General features: G+C 45.8%; 1 protein-coding gene across 1 annotated transcript in view; it reads left to right on the top strand.

The window, feature by feature from the left end:
• Positions 1–19,633, top strand: part of LOC311128879 (actin-binding LIM protein 1-like) — a gene marked incomplete at its 3' end in the record, with an annotated part of 95,291 nt that overhangs the window by 10,508 nt on the left and 65,150 nt on the right. Inside the window, exons 3-4 of the mRNA XM_084161099.1 lie at positions 13,651–13,777; positions 14,007–14,100. Coding sequence (XP_084017225.1) covers positions 13,651–13,777; positions 14,007–14,100 — 221 coding nt within the window. The remainder of the gene's footprint in view (positions 1–13,650; positions 13,778–14,006; positions 14,101–19,633) is intronic.

A 19,633-nucleotide genomic window follows, 5' to 3' on the forward strand; every position in this document is an offset into this window, starting at 1 on the left:
CAGAGAAAAGAGTCGGCCCAAGATTTGAACCCTGTGGCACCCCCATAGAGACTGCCATAGGTCCAGACAACAGGCCCTCCGATTTGACACATTGAACTCTATCTGAGAAGTAGTTGGTGAACCAGGCGAGGCAGTCATTTGAGAAACCAAGGCTATTTAGTCTGCCAATAAGAATGCGGTGGTTGACAGAGTCGAAAGCCTTGGCCAGGTCAATGAAAACGGCTGCACAGTACTGTCTATTATCGATCGCGGTTATAATATCGTTTAGGACCTTGAGCGTGGCTGAAGTGCACCCATGACCAGCTCGGAAACCGGATTGCATAGCGGAGAAGGTACGGTGGGATTCGAAATGGTCGGTGATCTGTTTGTTGACTTGGCTTTCAAAAACTTTTGAAAGGCAGGGCAGGATGGATATGGGTCTGTAACAGTTTGGATCTAGAGTGTCACCCCCTTTGAAGAGGGGGATGACCGCGGCAGCTTTCCAATCTCTGGGGATCTCAGACGTTACGAAAGAGAGGTTGAACAGGCTAGTAATAGGGGTTGCGACAATTTCGGCGGCTAGTTTTAGAAAGAAAGGATCCAGATTGTCTAGCCCAGATGATTTGTAGGGGTCCAGATTTTGCAGCTTTTTTAGAACATCAGCTGTCTGGATTTGTGTGAAGGAGAAGCGGGGGGGGGGTTATGGGCAAGTTGCAGCGGAGGGTGCAGAGCTGGTGGCCGGGGTAGTGGTAGCCAGGTGGAAAGCATGGCCAGCCGTAGCAAAATGCTTGTTGAAATTCTCGATTATTGTAGATTTATCGGTGGTGATAGTGTTTCCTAGCCTCAGTGCAGTGGGCAGCTGGGATAAAGTGCTCTTATTTTCCATGGACTTTACAGTGTCCCAAAACTTTTTGGAGTTAGTGCTACAGGATGCAAATTTCTGTTTGAAAAAGTTAGCCTTTGCTTTCCTAACTGCTTGTGTATATTGGTTCCTAACTTCCCTGAAAAGTTGCATATCGCAGGGGCTATTTGATGCTAATGCAGTACGCCACAGGATGTTTTTGTGCTGGTCAAGGGCAGTCAAGTCTGAGGAGAACCAGGGGCTATATCTGTTCTTAGTTCTGTATTTTTTGAATGGGGCATGTCTATTTAAGATTGAGAGGAAATTACTTTTAAAGAACAACCAGGCATCCTCTACTGACGGAATGAGATCTATATCCATCCAGGATACCTGGGCCAGGTCAATTAGGAAGGCCTGCTCGCTGAAGTGTTTTTGGGAGCGTTTGACAGTGATGAGGGGTGGTCGTTTGACCGCGGACCCGTTACGGACGCAGGCAATAAGGCAGTGATCGCTGAGATCCTGGTTGAAGACAGCGGAGGTGTATTTAGAGAGTAAGTTAGTCAGGATGATATCTATGAGGGTACCCATGTTTACGGATTTAGGGTTGTACCTGGTAGGTTCGTTGATAATTTGTGTGAGATTGAGGGCATCTAGTTTAGATTGTAGGATGGCCGGGGTGTTAAGCATATCCCAATTTAGGTCACCAAGCAGTACGAACTCTGAGGATAGATGGGGGCCAATCAATTCACATATGGTGTCCAGGGCACAGCTGGGGGCTGAGGGGGGTCTGTAGCAAGCGGCAACAGTGAGAGATTTATTTCTGGAAAGGTGGATTTTTAGAAGTAGAAGCTCAAACTGTTTGGGCACAGACCTGGATAGTATGATGGAGCTCTGCAGGCTATCTCTACAGTAGATTGCAACTCCACCCCCTTTGGCAGTTCTATCTAGACGGAAAATGTTATAGTTGGGGATGGAAATTTCAGAATTTTTGGTGGCCTTCCTAAGCCAGGATTCAGACACTGCTAGAACATCAGGGTTGGCGGAGTGTGCTAACGCAGTGAATAACTCAAACTTAGGAAGGAGGCTTCTGATATTTATGTGCAGAAAACCAATACTTTTACAGTTACAGAAGTCAACAAATGATAGCTCCTGGGGAGTAGGAGTGATACTGGGGGCTGCAGGGCCTGGGTTAACCTCTACATCACCAGAGGAACAGAGGAGGACTAGAATAAGGATACGACTAAAGGCTTTAAGAACTGGTCTTCTAGTGCGTTGGGTACATAGAATAAAGGGGGCAGTTCTCCGGGCGTTGTAGAAAAGATTCAGGGCATTATGTACAGAAAAGGATATGGAAGGATATGAGTACAGTTCAGGTAACCCTAAGCGTTGGGTAACAATGAAAGAGATAGCGTCATTGGAGGCACCAATTGAGCCGGTCTCGGCGTGTATGGGGGGTGGAACAAAGGAACTATATGAGGCAGTTTGAGAGGGACTAGGGGTTCTACAGTGAAATTGTATAATAAGAACTAACCCAAACAGCAATAGGCAAGGCATAATTGACATGGGAGAGAGGCATAAAGCAGTCACAGGTGTTATTAGAGAGAGCTAAGACACAACTGGAAATAGCGATAACGTTTGGGCTAAGACTAAACAGAATATACAGGACAGGGTACCGTGTAAAGGAACAGTCCAGCAGGCATCAGCTGTGCAGCTGAGTGATCATAAGGTCCAGTGAACAGCAATATGTGAGTCCGAGAGCAGTTCAAATTGGTGCTTCAGCACAGCTAGCAGGGAGCACAGTTGTAGTTTGCGTGTGCTAGCGGGCCGGGGCTGGCAGATGGATCTTCGTGGTCATCGCAACGGGAAACCTGTTGAAACCACATCAGACTATTTCGTCGGCAAACCAGTCGTGTTGGATCGGCGGGGCTCAGTGTCAACACTAGGAGGTCCCGTCCGGTTGACAGAGAGGTAGATAGCCGGGAGATGGGCCTGAGGCTAGCTCAAGGCTAACTGGTGCTTGCTATAGGGCAATGGTAATCAGCCAACAACAGGTTGCAGCTAGCTAGCTGGTTGTGATGATCCGGCGCTAGGGTCCAGTGATTCCGGCAGAAAGTCCAATAAGCTCTGGGTCGATAGCACGCTGGGTCGATAGCACGCTGTGCAGACTGGCCGACGAATTGTCCAGGCTAGAGCTAGAGCTGGCTGGTGGATAGTGTAGGCCACAGACAGTGGTGAAGACGCTAACGGTGACTAATAGCAGGTAGCCATTCAGATTGCAGCTACACTAGTTTCAGCTTACGGTTCTTGATGAAAGTTATAAAGAAATAATAGAATCCTTTCCACGTTGGGTGAGGCGGGTTGCAGGAAAGTATATTTAGTTAAAGAATGAAAGTAAATATTGAGAAATATATACAAAATAGACCAAAAAAAACAAGAAACGGGATATTTACACAGGACGATGAAATAAAAGCGACCGCACTGCTACGCCATCTTGGATTCTATACTTTACATCATATTCTTAGTTATCTTTCTAGCTGGCTTAACTACCTGTTTGTTATTAGGTCAGTTCCCCTTGATTCTGATATTGATATTGATATGCAGTAATGTTTTAAAAAGCATAAATTCTAATTATTTGTATTTCTCAGTTTTCAATAAAGATCAGGTGACAGGTGAGATCAGCATGAGGGTGACTTGTTACAGGTCAATAAGGAAATCCAAGAGTCCACACAGTTTGACAGTAGGATGAATATAGCAAGCACAAAGTTTTACTGTTCTGGTTGTTATAAACAAGTTTGTGGGTATTTATAAGTGTCTAAAAAATTATGGCATGCTTAGGCTACTTGGAAATTGATTAGATAGTGTAGTCAACATAGTACAGTTTAACAGTCATATTCAAAATAATTCACTGATGTGAGAATTTAGGATAGGCTCCCCAGAAACTAGTTTAAGGATTGGTTTGTTGACATTTGAAAGCACTGTTATTGGATAGAATTGTTGTTTTATCCGTTCATTATCTTCACAGATTGTGTTAAAGGACTCACTCCCTGCCATCCTAGCCCACTGCCACAGCTCCTGTGTTGTTGGGCCTACTTTGTGCAACCACACAGTTGCACTGCTCTACTAGACAGCACATTACTCTCAATTTGGGATTGGTGCGGTTCCCCCTATACATAGCTGCACCGAGAGTGAGAAGAGGTGGCACAAGCCAAGAAAAATGGTACGGCTGTGTGGATGGTTATTGAAGGCTAATATGAATAATATAAATTAGTAATGTGATTGTGATGATCTAAGTGCCCCTTGGTATTCCTAGGGTGTGAAGCCAGGCACTGTTAACAGGATGGTGGTCCTATCAGCAAGACCCAAAGAGAGGAGACTGGTTGAGGGAGTGAGGTAAAATGTTGAGCATTTATCATAATCTGAGCTAATCTTAGACAACTGCTTTACAAATAAATAAATAAATTAGATTGTGTAGCCAATATGCCTCTGTTACAAGAGCTACATGAGATTATGCCAAACCAGAAACAATCCCTAGTGGTCCCTACACTCTAGACACTTGTGTAGATCCAAAAGAGATAGGTAAAAGGAAGATGGCAACAATTCCACCCAGCCAATCAATGGGCAAGGTGGCGTTATTACCAACTTGCTTTTACCCATATCCAATCCTTTTGACTCTACACAAGTGTCAAGGGAGTAGGAACTAGGTGTTGTTTCCTGATAGGGTCTATAACTGACATACTTTTTTGTCTATCACATGATTACGGAGACAAATGTCCGGAGACATTTGAAACCCCACCTCTTTAAGGAATACCTGGGATAGGATAAAGTAATCCTTCTACCCCCCCCCCCCCCCTAAAAAATAATAATAATAAAAATAAAAAATTTGTAAAGTGGTTATCCCACTGGCTATAGGGTGAATGCACCAATTTGTAAGTCGCTCTGGATAAGAGCGTCTGCTAAATGACGTAAATGTAAATGTAAATGTAATTACCTTCTATAGAGGTGTAACCGGGGAGCTGCCTGACCTCTGTCCTACAAGTGGCAGAGGTGTACAGGGACTTTACCAATGCTACAGCCCCTTTGGTCACTACAATGGACATGTCCAGTTAGAGGATTCTGCCATTGGTGAAGTCCAGGCAGGCTGCTGCTACAACAGCTATCAACATCACTTCGCATGAAGATGCCCCCCCTCCACCACTTCTGCCACTTGATGGTTACAGCCTTAACCCATCTGTGTGCTCATTTGTCCATAGAGAGCATGAATTTATACACATGAGCTCACTGGCAACTACATTGGAAACGGCCCACAAAGTTGACAGTGCTACGAAAGAACAGAGCTTATTGCTGGAGCGGCATCACCTTCGCAAGCCACGCATAACATCCTCCTGCTTCAGAGATGTCTGTCATGTGAGGGAGCAGAGTTCTGCAGAACACCTGGCTGACAGAATCCTCAGTGGAACTCGTCAGTCTGCAGAGATGAAGAGAGGTCTGCAGATGAAGTCTGCTGCTGTGGAGGAATACTATGTTCTCCGGAATGTCAGCTATTACCCCTGTGAATTTATTATCCACCCAGATGCCCCTTGGCTTGGGGCATCACTACTTTGTAGTGTATGCCCTGGAGGACATGCTGATCCAGCGCATCCACAGAGACCGCCAAGTTTGGGAAGCAATCAACGAGAAGGCTGACCATTAATTTTTTTCCTCTTACTTGCAGAAATACCTAATGATCTCCTAGGTCAAATGTTAAAAGATTTAAAAAATATTCGCTATATCTGCGATCATTTCTAGCTTCTTTCTATGAAAGATAGCACAGTGGTTAACTGTTTTATCCCCTGAATCCAACAATGTTAGATATTACTGCACTGTCGGAGCTAGAAGCACAAGCGTTTCGCTACAACCGCAATAACATCTGCTAAACACGTGTATGTGACAAATAACATTTGATTTGACTTGATTTGATGTAGATAAAATTATCGTGACGTCAAATGTTTTGGGGAAACATGTTGATTTGTTAGTGAGAACACTGGACAAAATAGTGGAGTGCAGGCCCACATAATGGAATTTATTTTCAAGAGAGGGTCTGAATGTAGCTGTTAAACACAGGCTGTTGACTTGCAACACTGAACATACAGTGCATTCGGAAAGTATTCAGACCCCTTCACTTTTTCCACATTTTGCTACATTACAGCCTTATTCTAAAATTGATAAAATTATTTTTTCCCCTCATCAATCTACCCACAATACCCCATAATTACAAATAAAAAACAGAAATACCTTATTTACATAAGTATTCAGACCCTTTGCTATGAGACTCGAAATTGAGCTCAGGTGCATCCTGTTTCCATTGATCATCCTTGAGATGTTTCTACGATTTCATTGGGGTCCACCTGTGGTAAATTCAATTGATTGGACATTATTTGGAAGTCGCTCACCTGTCTATATAAGGTCCCACAGTTGACAGTACATGTCGAAGCAAAAACCAAGCCATGAGGTCAAAGGAATTGTCTGTAAAACTCAGAGACGGGATTGAGTCGAGGCACAGAACTGGTGAAGGGTACCAAAAAATGTCCGCAGCATTGATGGTCCCCAAGAACACAGTGGCTTCCATCATTCTTAAATGGAAGAAGTTTGGAACTGTCACGCTCTGGCTCCGGGACTGTGTAGTTTGAGCCAGGGTGTATTCATTTGGTTGTGTTGGGTATAGGGTGTGTTCATTTGGTTGTGTTTGGTTTTGGTTGTAGTGTCTTGTCTCGTCATGTGACTCCCAATCGGAGGTAACGAGTGTCAGCTGTCGGCTCGTTATCTCTGATTGGGAGCCATATTTAAACTGTCAGTGTTCACCTTAGGGTTGTGGGTTTTTGTTCCATGTTTCAGTCTGTGTACTGAGGACTTCACTATCCGTCATTGTTTATTGTTTTCTCGTTCGTGCACTTTAACTTTAATAAAGTCATGTTCGCTACAAACGCTGCGCTTTGGTCCACTCCTTCCGTAGACGGCCGTGACAGAAAAACCCACCAAAAAAGGACCAAGCAGCGTGTCCAGGAGCAAGGAGACTGGACATGGGAGGAAGCGCCGGGTAAGGAGATCGAGAGGCTGGCGATGGCCCAGGTGGGCAAATCGTGGTCCTGGGAGGACATGCTCGGGGGCAAGGGACCTTGGGGGAGGATCAAGGCCCTGGCGAGAGAGGAGCAACGGCGTCAGCAGGGCCATCGTCGGAAGGACGAGAGGCAACCCCAAAAAGTTTTTTGGGGGGGGCACATGGCTTGGGCGGCTGGGCAGCAGGAGGCTGCCACAGGGAGACGTGGAGAGAAGGCTACCAGATTACGGGAGCCATTGGCGAGTAGAGGGAGGGAAGTAGTGGAGGCACGGCGTGAGAGACTGAGGTGTGTTACCAGTCCGGTCCGGCCCGTTCCTGATCCCCGGTTAAGGCCAGTGGTGTGTGTTCCCAGTATGGACCGGCCTGTTCCTGCTCCACGTACCAGACCTACGGTGTGCGTCGCCAGCCCAGCCCGGCCTGTTCCTGCTCCACGCACTAAACCTACGGTGTGCGTCGCCAGCCCAGCCCGGCCTGTTCCTGCTCCACGTACCAGACCTACGGTGTGCGTCGCCAGCCCAGCCCGGCCTGCTCCTGCTCCACGCACTAAACCTACAGTGTGCGTCGCCAGCCCAGCCCGGCCTGTTCCTGCTCCACGCACTAAACCTACGGTGTGCGTCGCCAGCCCAGCCCGGCCTGTTCCTGCTCCACGCACTAAACCTACGGTGTGCGTCGCCAGCCCAGCCCAGCCCGGCCTGTTCCTGCCACCCGCACCAAGTCTACGGTGCGCGTCGCCAGCCCGACCCGGCCTGTTCCTGCCACTCGCACCAAACCTACGGTGCGCGTCGCCAGCCCGGTCCGGCCTGTTTCTGCCACCCGCACCAAGTGTACGGTGTGCGTCGCCAGCCCGACCCGGCCTGTTCCTGCCACTCGCACCAAACCTACGGTGCGCGTCGCCAGCCCGGTCCGGCCTGTTCCTGCCACCCGCACCAAGTCTACGGTGCGCGTCGCCAGCCCGACCCGGCCTGTTCCTGCCACTCGCACCAAACCTACGGTGCGCGTCGCCAGCCCGGTCCGGCCTGTTCCTGCCACTCGCACCAAGCCAAGGGTGCGAGTCGTCAGCCTGGTCCAGCCCGTTCCTGCTACTCGCACCAAGCCAGGGGTACGAGTCGTCGGCCTAGTCCAGCCCGTTCCTGCTACTCGCACCAAGCCAAGGGTGCGAGTCGTCAGCCTGGTTCAGCTCGTCCCTGCTACTCGCACCAAGCCAAGGGTGCGAGCCGTCAGCCTGATCCAGCCCATTCCTGCTACTCGCACCAAGCCAGGGATGCGAGTCTTCAGCCTGGTGAGGCCTGTTCCGGCTCCACGCACCAGGCAAAGGGTGCGTATCGTCTGCCAGTTCCGGTCCATTCCTACCTCACGCGCCAAGCCAGGGGTGCGCGTCGGAGGTCCTGATCCAGCAAGCTGGGTCAGATCGGACCGGGGGCACTACGGGGGGAGTGAAGTGGGGTGGTGGTCAAGCCCGGAGCCGGAGCCGCCTCCGAGGAGCAACACCCACCCAGCCCTCCCCTATTTTGGGGTGTAGGCGCGGTCAGAGTCCGCGCCTTTAGGGGGGGGTACTGTCACGCTCTGGCTCCGGGACTGTGTAGTTTGAGCCAGGGTGTATTCATTTGGTTGTGTTGGGTATAGGGTGTGTTCATTTGGTTGTGTTTGGTTTTGGTTGTAGTGTCTTGTCTCGTCATGTGACTCCCAATCGGAGGTAACGAGTGTCAGCTGTCGGCTCGTTATCTCTGATTGGGAGCCATATTTAAACTGTCAGTGTTCACCTTAGAGTTGTGGGTTTTTGTTCCATGTTTCAGTCTGTGTACTGAGGACTTCACTATCCGTCATTGTTTATTGTTTTCTCGTTCGTGCACTTTAACTTTAATAAAGTCATGTTCGCTACAAACGCTGCGCTTTGGTCCACTCCTTCCGTAGACGGCCGTGACAGGAACCACCAAGACTCTTCCTATAGCTGGTCGCACGGCCAAACTGAGCAATTGGGGGAGAAGTGCCTTGGTCAGGGAGTTGACCAAGAACCCGATGGTCACTCTGACAGTGCTCCAGAGTTCCCCTGTGGAGATGGGAGAACCTTACAGAAGGACAACCATCTCTGCAGCACTCCACCAATCAGGCATTTATGGTAGAGTGGCCAGACGGAAGCCACTCCTCAGTAAAAGGCACATGACAGCCCGCTTGGAGTTTGCCAAAAGGCACCTAAAAGACTCTCAGACCATGAGAAACAAGATTATCTGGTCTGATGAAACCAAGATTGAACTCTTTGGCTTGAACGCCAAGCGTCACATCTGGAAGAAACCTGGCACCATCCCTACGGTGAAGCATGGTGGTGGCAGCATCATGCTGTGGGGATGTTTTTTAGTGGCAGGGACTGGGAGACTAGTCAGGATCGAGGGAAATATGAACCGAGCAATGTACAGAGAGATCCTTAATGAAAACCTGCTCCAGAGCGCTCAGGACCTCAGACTGGGGCGAAGGTTCACCTTCCAACAGGACAACAACCCTAAGCCCCTAAGCACACAGCCAAGGCAACGCATGAGGGGCTTCGGGTCTCTGAATGTCCTTGAGTGACCCAGCCAGAGGCCGGACTTGAACCCGATTGAACATCTCTGGAGAGACCTGAAAATAGCTGTGCAGCGACGCTCCCCATCCAACCTGAAAGAGCTTGAGAGGATCAGCAGAGAAGAATGGGAGAAACTCCCCAAATGTGCCAAGCTTGTAGCGTCATACCCAAGAAGACTGGAGGCTGTAATCGCTGCCAAAGGTGCTTCAACAAAGTACTGAGTATATGGTCATAATACTTTCTAAATGCACTGAAGCAGACGCAAAAACAGGGCAATCAGTTACCAGTCTAATAGTACTGAAATTGACAGCATCACTAGTCCTTTGCCCATGCTTTGACCAAGGGCCCATTCTGGTAGTTGATGAGGAGGCAGGCAACTGTGTTTAGCTGGTTGATGCTCCCAGTGATGGAGAGAAGACTGACATTGTCAAACAGCTTGTGCTCGTTCACTCTGCGAATCAGTCGCTCCACATGGATCAGCCCAGCAATGGATTGTGTCTCCTTGACTTCTGCTGTTGGCATCTGTACCCTCCTTGAGAGGAAAGCCAGTCTGTAGACCTTGCAGGGCACACAGTCGTCCACAAGGAAACCTTTGTCCACGATTAAGGCCATCCCTGCTTTCAGCACAGACACAATGCCTGACTGCTTCAGGATATCCTTGTCGCTGACAGAACCTCTGTAAAGGGCTGAAACAAAGGTGCCATGACAATCATCGCCTTGAAGGTGCAGTGGGACTTCACGCTGAAGCAGGAGAAAATTTGGTGTTTTTACAACGCACCTCTGTGCAGTCTATCACCACTTGTGTGTCTGGGTATTCCTTGAATTCCTCTGTCAAGTGAGCCTTGACTGCTTCCTCGGATATCCAGATACACACTGACCCAAGAACTGTGTTGTCACGATGCAGCTCACAGTCGACTGGTGGATGTTGAATCTGTGGGCCAGATCGCTCTACTTAAGACCCAGTGAAAGATGGGTCATGAAAGGGAAAAACATGTCTATGGACTGCAGGGACTGTGACTTTTGGAAAAAGATTAAGATGCATGAATATGGAAAATTATAACTAAAACCATCAACCATCCAGAGGGCAGATAAATCATGCACCTATAACTTCCCTCCCTAACCCAGGAGGATTCATTATCATGATTGGTTTAATGGCTTAAAGTAGAATCAAGTAGCATCAAGCTTGTCAAAGTGGCATTTAGCCTTTCTGTGTTTGTCTATGGTCAGTTGTAGCTTTGATGATTAATACTACTTTAATTTACCTTTGCATTTCCTGGTAGTGTGACCTCCTCATTCCTCTTTGTAGCTGCCCTTGCTCTGGTCACACGTACCATGTTGTGGGATGCCAGTTCGATGAGCTTCCAGAAGGCCATTAGGTGGGCATACTTTGTAAACCTACACTCACCGACCAGTTTATTAGGTACACCCATCTAGTACTGGGTTGGACCCCCCTTTGCCTCCAGAACAGCCTGAATTATTTGGGGCATTCTACAAGGTGTCGGAAACGTTCCACAGGGATGTTGGTCCATGCTGACACGATGGCATCACGCAGTTGCTACAGATTGGACGGTGGTACATTCATGCTGCGAACAGCCCGTTCCATGTCATCCGAAAGACGCTCTATTGGGTTGAGGTCTGGGGACTGTGTAGGCCACTCAAGTAAACTGAAGTCACTGTCATGTTCCAGGCAATGTTTTTATTGTCCAGTGTTGGTGATCGCGTGCCCACTGGAACCGTTTCTTCTTGTTTTTAGCTGATAGGAGTGGAACCCGGTGTGGTCGTCTGCTGCAGTAGCCCATCCATGACAAGGATCGATGAGTTGTGCATTCCAAGATATCATTCTGCACACCAATTACCTGTTTGTGGCCCGCCTGTTAGCTTGCACAATTCTTGCCAATGAGCTGTTTTTGCCCACAGGAATGGCGCTGACTGGATGTTTTTTTTTTGTCACACCGTTCTTGGTAAACCATAGACACTGTGTGTGTAAAAAGCCCAGGAAGAGGGCGGCTGTTTCTGAGATACAGGATCCGGCACGCCTGTCACCGATGATCATACCACGCTTAAAGTCATTTAGGTCACTCGTTTCGCCCATTCTAATGTTCAATCGAACAGTAACTGAATGCCTCGATGCCTGTCGGCCTGCTTTATATAACAAGCCACGGCCACCTGACTAGTGAGTCTGTAGGAGCGATCCATTTTAATAAACTCGCCGGTGAGTGTATGTCAGAAGTGGGAAATATTATGATGAATGATGTTATTGATATCTAATCCTAGGTGCTGTTCACTGCCTCCAGAGGGCAGTACTACCCAGGAGTATACAACGCCTCGATCACACCTACAGCGTCATTGCGCAAATGGTACGCAGCATCATCTGGATATGTGTACAACAAAAGTTCAACATTCACCTTCTGCTACCATTTCTGTCAAGCCGTCTACGCATACAATTTTATGCATACTGTACGTTCGATAAATCCAACGTATGCACCACACAGAACGCACTGCAACGCAATGCTGCAAGGCAAACGCAGCGTTCCATTGGAAATGAATGTACTTCTCGTGTACCAAAACGCAATGATGCTGTCGGTGTGATCGTGGCATAAGACACAAGATCCTTTAATTGCCACCAGGGCAACAAATTAACACCAGACAAATGCAGATAAATTAAGGAATGATGAGAGCAAAATTATGTTAGCCTGCAACAAAGATCAAGGCAATCCTTTTGTGCAAAAATTAAAAAGCCTTTATTAACAAAGCCTTTCTTTAGGTTGGTTTTTACTTACTTTGTTGCATGCTTATTTTTACACATTGTTTCTACTCAACCCACAACATAGTTTTGGTCTGTCTATTTAGACCTTGTTTTCAATGACCTTTTGATACCATATATTGTTAATTTTATAGAAGCAAAGCAGCACTCTTTATCCTCTCTTCTCTACATTATTATTACCATTATCATAACCTACCTTGTCTAGAACCGTATGCCGGTGTCGGAGGCAGCAAATTGCTCCAAACAGAATCGCAGACGGACAGACATTTCCTCCACGTCTCCTCAGTTGCTCTACCTCCTTACGGAGATCTTCGCCTTGCTCCAGTGCCAGGTCGGCAGCTGAACAATAATCATGATACAGGTGTTGGAAGTCATTCATCCACCTTAGCCAGTTCATAAGTTGGTCGCTCTCTCCTTTGCCATACCCCAGGTCTTGGCGCTCGAACTGAGTAGTCATTCCACTGGAACAGGGTGGGGAGAGCTCTCTTCTTGAGTAGCCGACGTCCAGTGGGAGTTGAAGGCTTGATCAAGTCATCACTTTGGAAGTGGCGGCTGCAGATCTTTGTATGGGAGGTGATGTTGAATCTCTCACGGCAAATTTTCCAGTGCAGTTGTGAAAAGTGTGAAAGCTCAACACAGAGTTGAACTTGGAGGAAGCCTTGCTTGAACACATTTTTTGAGGTTAGGCTATATTGGAACAATAATATAACAAAATAAATATAAGATTTGTTTGACTACCTGACAATTGATGCTTTCCCCTGCTGGCTAGCGTGTAACTATCTATCGTATCGAAGATGATGAGAATGCACAATACCGGAAATCCGGGGCTGGCTGGAATTTTTGCGGAAATACATAGGCTAGTGGGCATGCATAAAGTGAATTATTACCAGAAATGATTTGATATTGAGATTTTAAAAAGGCTGCATTGGACCTTTAAAAATAGCTTAATGGACCAAGTCCAGGCAGTGCCTTCCTGTTTCAGTTTGTTTTCTTCTGTTAGGTGTCCCATGAACATGACCCTGGTTTCTCTCTGTGTTGCCAGTTAGCTTATATACAGGGTTAGCCATAAATAAGGGATGCTGATTCTCCTTATGTCATCATCTCAACCTCTTTATACTCAGCGTGTCATCCCACATGTCATGGGATGACACTGGGATCCTATGACATGACTGGGAGCTTAGGAAGAGGTGATTTATTTATTTGTAGAACGCCTGGATAAGCTTTTGGTAATTAAGTGTTGCAATGATGGTGTTAAAATATAATATACCTCAATGGAAGATTGAAGCACCCATTAATAAGCCATGGCTATTGAGCCTCTGCCACCACCTAGTGTATAGGTTTTGAATATATGTTAATCCATTGTGTGTGTGTGTGTTTTTGCCAACGTATGTCCGTGCCAACGTGTGTGTGTTTTACAGGCTGTACGGGCTGTGGTAGAGACATTAAGAATGGTCAGGCTCTCTTAGCTCTGGAGAGACAGTGGCACCTGGGCTGCTTCAAGTGTAAGGCCTGTCAAAAGGTCCTCACCGGGGAGTACATCAGCAAGTAAGTCTAACACAACTATTATACACACAACATGCTTACACACAAAATGGAATACACACATAGTATACTTGCAGACAAAGTAAAACCCACTATTCTATTCTACTCTATTCTATTTTTATTCTATACACATAACATACACACATTATACTTGCAGACACAGTGAAAGATATTATTCTATGTTATCCTATTCTAATGCAGTCTATCTGTATTCTCCTATCTCTTTGCACAGGGATGGCACACCCTATTGTGAGAAGGACTACCAGATCCATTTTGGGGTCAAGTGCGAGGCGTGCCAGCAGTTTATCACAGGCAAAGTGCTGGAGGTAAACCAATCACCAATCACCTAAAATTCATCATCCCTTAATACATAGGGAGAGGAAAAATATAGTTTACTCAACTAAAGTTACTTTGAAAAAGTAGTTCACTACATCTAAACTACTTCGTAATAAATGATCATATCTAAATCTGAAATGTCATAGACTACAAATTGCAAGAACAGATAACTCTGGAGTAAGATGTTAACAGAATGTGTAATTTAGCATATTAAATACAAAAACAATGTTTCAAGTGAGAATTGGACAGGGGTGATGCTGAAAAAGAAAGGAAATTATTGTCTACTTCACCCATATTTTATTTTCTATTTGCAAAAAAAGTAGTGTGTAGTTCCAGTAGTTAGCTACACCACTACATGGCAAAAAAAAGTAATTAACTACTGAAATCACTACCTAGATTTGAATTTAGTTCAACTACCACCAAGCTACTGCAAAATGTAGTTAAATTACTAGTTGAACTACATGTAGTTCACTACTCCCCAACACTGGTTAGTTGAAATGTTACTGATAGTCTGTAGATAGTCTGTAGAGCATCTAAATAAAGTGTTACCGCATTATCACCTGTAGCCCAACTGATGCAGCATAGTGGCTATAAAGAAATAGGCTAAAGTATGCTTATTGCTGTGTAATGTCAAATGCATCTCTATCAATAAGGACTAGGGTGGGTCAATTTATTTTGTAGATTTTCTCAATTGAAATTAAGCTTTAAGTGAAATATTAGCTTTTGTCTAAAGCTGAAAAAGACAGAAAATTCTAAAGCTAATTTGACCTATGCAATAACAAGACTTTTCAGCATAAGCAGCTTGACTACTGCTAGAGTACTGTAGCTTTATTGATCTACTGTACTTCAACAACAGATGTAATGTAAACGTGCTTTTTCATGCAAGACATCATCCCATTCCACTAATTTAAACATTATGGGGAGGTTTTCCTGGACACAGATTGAGCTTAGTCCTGGACTAAAAAGCAAGATCGATGGAAAATCTCCAGGCAAAAAGTATTTATAGTCCATGACTAGGTGTAATCTATACTGAACAAAAATATAAATGCAACACTCAACATTTTCAAAGATTATACTGAGAGTTACAGTTCATATAAGGAAATCAGTCAATTGAAATAAATAAATTAGGCCTAATCTATGGATTTCAGATGACTGGGAATACAGATATGCATATGTTGGTCACAGATACATCAGAAAACCAGTCAGTATCTGGTGTGACCACCATTTGTCTCATGTAGCGAGACACATCACCTTCGCATAGAGTTAATGAGACTGTTGATTGTGGCCTGTGGAATGTTGTCCCACTCCTCTTCAATGGCTGTGCGAAGTTGCTGGATATTGGCAGGAACTGGAACATGCTGTCGTACACGTCGACCCAGAGCATCCCAAACATGCTCAATGGGTGACATGTCTTGTGAGTATGCAGGCCATTGAAGAACTGGGAAATGTTCAGTTTCCAGGAATTGTGTACAGATCCTTGTGACATGGGGCCGTGAATTATCATGCTGAAACATGAGGTGATGGCGGCGGATGAATGGCACAAACCTTGAGACATTTTTGAACAGCCCCCCATTAACATCGACGGGGCTGAAGTGGACTATCATGGTCCAAACACACCAAGACAGTAGTGAAGAGGGCACGACAACACCTTTTCCCCCTCAGGAGACAGATAAATCACTTTCCCAAAAATAAATAAGGTTAGCAAGTAGATTGATGGGCGCTTCTTTTTACTCAGGACAGCTTGCTTGTGCTGTGTGAACGTATCAATTTCTGTACTGCTCAAGTGCTCGAGAAGTTGTCACTTGCGGGAGTTTAGTTGTGCTTGAATGAACGGCGAATCATATTGCTCAAATACAAATAGCACAACCTTTCTGCATGTAGTCTTCAATTGTAGACTGTGACAGAGCAAATGTTGAACTGGAATGCAAAAATGTGCTGAGAACTGGCCTGGTTGGTGCTGCTGCTTTCTTTGAAAGTGGTGAGAAGTAATGGGCAAATGCGGTCTCGCCACACGTTTTCCGGCAGCTCTGATTTAAAGCGTCTATCTGTCATAATTCTTTTGACTTGTAAATTATTTACACACACCCATTGATTCTTGAAGAAAATAACTTATACAGTGATTTCGGAAAGTATTCAGACCCCTTGATTTTTTTCCACATTTTGTTATGTTACAGCCTTATTCTAAAATTGATTAAATTGTTTTTTCTCCTCATCAATCTACACACTTTACCCCATAATGGCAAATGAAAAACAGGTTTTTAGAATTTTTACCAAATGTATAAAAACAAAAACTGAAATGTCACATTTACATAAGTATTCAGACCCTTTACTCAGTATTTTGTTGAAGCACCTTTGGCAGCGATTACAACCTCGAGTCTTCTTGGGTATAACGATACAAGCTTGGCACACCTATATTTGGGGAGTTTCTCCCATTCTTCTCTGCAGATCATCTCCTGCTCTGTCAGGTTGGATGGGGATCGTCGCTGCACAGCTATTTTCAGGTCTTTCCAGAAATGTTCGATCGGGTTCAAGTCCGGGCTCTGGCTGGGCCACTCAAGGACATTCAGAGACTTGTTCTGAAGCCACTCCTGCGTTGTCTTGGCTGTGTGCTTAGGGTCGTTGTGCTGTTGGCAGGTGAACGTTCGCCCCAATCTGAGGTCCTGAGCACTCTGGAGCAGGTTTTCATCAAGGATCTCTCTGTACTTTGCTCCGTTCCTCTTTCTCTCGATCCTGACTAGTCTCACAGTCCCTGCTGCTGAAAAACATCCCCACAGCATGATGCTGCCACCACCATGCTTCAGCATAGGGATGGCGCCAGGTTTCCTACAGACATGACGCTTGTCATTCAGGCCAAAGAGTTCAATCTTGGTTTCATCAGACCAGAGAATCCTATTTCTCATGGTCTGAGAGTCCTTTAGGTGCCTTTTGGCAAACTCCAAATGGGCTGTCATGTGCCTTTTACTGAGGAGTGGCGCCGTCTGGCAACTACCATAAAGGCCTGATTGGTGGAGTGCTGCAGAGACGGTTGTCCTTCTGGAAGGTTCTCCCATCTCCACAGAGGAACTCTGGAGCTCTGTCATTGGGTTCTTGGTCAACTCCCTGACCAAGGCCCTTCTCCCCCAATTGCTCAGTTTGGCCAGACGGCCAGCTCTAGGAAGAGTATTGGTGGTTCAAAACATCTTCCATTTAAGAATGATGGAGGCCACTGTGATCTTGGGGACCTTCAATGCTGCAGACATTTTTTGATACCTTTCCCCAGATCTGTGCCTCGACACAATCCTGTCAAGAAGCTCTACGAACAATTCCTTCGACCTCATGGCTTGGTTTTTGCTCTGACTTGCACTGTCAACTGTGGGACCTTATATAGACAGGTGAGCACCTTTCCAAATCATGTGCAATCAAATGAATTTACCAGAGGTGGACTCCAATCAAGTTGTAGAAACATCTCAAGGATGATCAATGGAAACAGGTTGCACCTTAGCTCAATTTCGAGTCTCATAGCAAAGGGTCTGAATACTTACTGTACCAGTCAAAAGTTTGAACACACCTGCTCATTCAAGGGTTTTTCTTTATTGTTACTATTTTCTACATTGTAGAATAATAGTGAAGACATCAAAACTATGAAATAACACATATGGAATCATGTAGTAACCAAAAAAGTGTTAAACATATCAAAATATATTTGAGATTTGAGATTCTTCAAATAGCCACCCTTTGCCTTGATGACAGCTTTGCACACTCTTGGCATTCACTCAACCAGCTTCACCTGGAATGCTTTTCCAACAGTCTTGAAGGAGTTCCCACATATGCTGAGCACTTGTTGGCTGTTTTTCCTTCACTCTGCGGTCCGACTCATCCCAAACCATCTCAATTGGGTTGAGGTTGGGTGATTGTGGAAGCCAGGTCATCTGATGCAGCACTCCATCGCTCTCCTTCTTGGTAAAATAGCCCTTACACAGCCTGGAGGTGTGTTGGGTCATTGTCCTGTTGAAAAACAAATGATAGTCCCACTAAGCAGAAACCAGATGGGATGGCGTATCGCTGCAGAATGCTGTGGTAGTTGTGCCTTGAATTCTAAATAAATCACAGACAGTGTCTCCAGCAAAGCACCCCCACACCATAACACCTCCTCCTCCTCCATGCTTTACGGTGGGAACTACACATGCAGAGATCATCCGTTCACCCACACCGCGTCTCACAAAGACACGGCGGTTGGAACCAAATATCTCCAATTTGGGCTCCAGACCAAAGGACACATTTCCACCAGTCTAATGTCCATTGCTCGTGTTTCTTGGCCCAAGCAGGTCTCTTCTTCTTGTGTCCTTTAGTAGTGGATTATTTGCAGAAATTTGACCATGAAGGCCTGATTCACACGGTCCCTTCTGAACAGTTGATGTTAAGATGTGTCTGTGACTTGAACTTGATGTGGCAAATTCATCCTTATACTGATCAAAGAACCAAAGTATTTCAGAGTTTTTGTAGAATTAAGATATACTTTATTCCAATAGACAAAGCCGAGGTAGTTTGCAAATCATCTCCCTTCTACCTCCCAGCTCTCAGTTTATATAGTCATTTTACATACATTTTAGCTTAACCCCTCCCTCCTGGGTTCTCCCACCACTGTCTCCAGTTTCCCCCTCTTGACCGCTCCGCCCACTTCCTTAGTCTATGATAGTGGCAAAATCTGACTTCCCCTCCTTTGTATGCACAAATAACAGCCCTGTCATGTAAAAATAATCATGTTCAGTTTGAACTCTGTTCAACCCTGGCTCACCCTGGTTTGACCTGGAGATTGATTTTTGGACATGGCAGGTCCACAATCAAGCTCTCAAACATACCCAAGCCCAACCCCTCTATCCCCTCCCGTCATGCTGTAATTTATCAAGAAGATGCCCAAGGAGAGACAAAGGGTTTAGCCTGAACTCTGTTCAACCCTAACTCCATTCCCGTAATATGCCTTAGGATAGAGGCAAAGGATAACACTCTGGTTTCAGTCACTGATAAATCAGGACAGCCTTGGATTAGGTAAGAGCGAGGAATTCGACCCAAGGTCAGATCCCCATTTCACACACACACAAACCCAGTGAGAGGAACCAATTAAGTTCTTGCCTAGCAACAGAGATGTACCCATGTTTAACCCTGGCTCCACGTTCGTCATGTTGTGATTAACTTTGTTTATCTACATTTTTTTTTTACATTTTCAGTCATTTAGCAGACGCTCTTATCCAGAGCGACTTACAGGAGCAATTAGGGTTAAGTGCCTTTGCTCAAGGGCACATCGACAGATTTTTCACCTAGTCAGCTCTGGGATTAGAACCAGCGACCTTTCGGTTACCGGCACAACGCTCTTACCCACTAAGCTACCTGCCGCCCAAATGAAAGATCCTCATCATTCCCCCCTTTGGGACTTAATAGTCCCATATCAATACATCCAAATACTTCAAATGTATATAGTGATTAATATATTAATACTGTGACATAAAAATCAACATGTTCATGATATAAGGCACAATCCTTGCATTA

The sequence above is a fragment of the Coregonus lavaretus genome (genome assembly GCF_964263955.1).
Source record: "Coregonus lavaretus genome assembly, chromosome: 1".
Classification (NCBI taxonomy): domain Eukaryota; kingdom Metazoa; phylum Chordata; class Actinopteri; order Salmoniformes; family Salmonidae; genus Coregonus; species Coregonus lavaretus.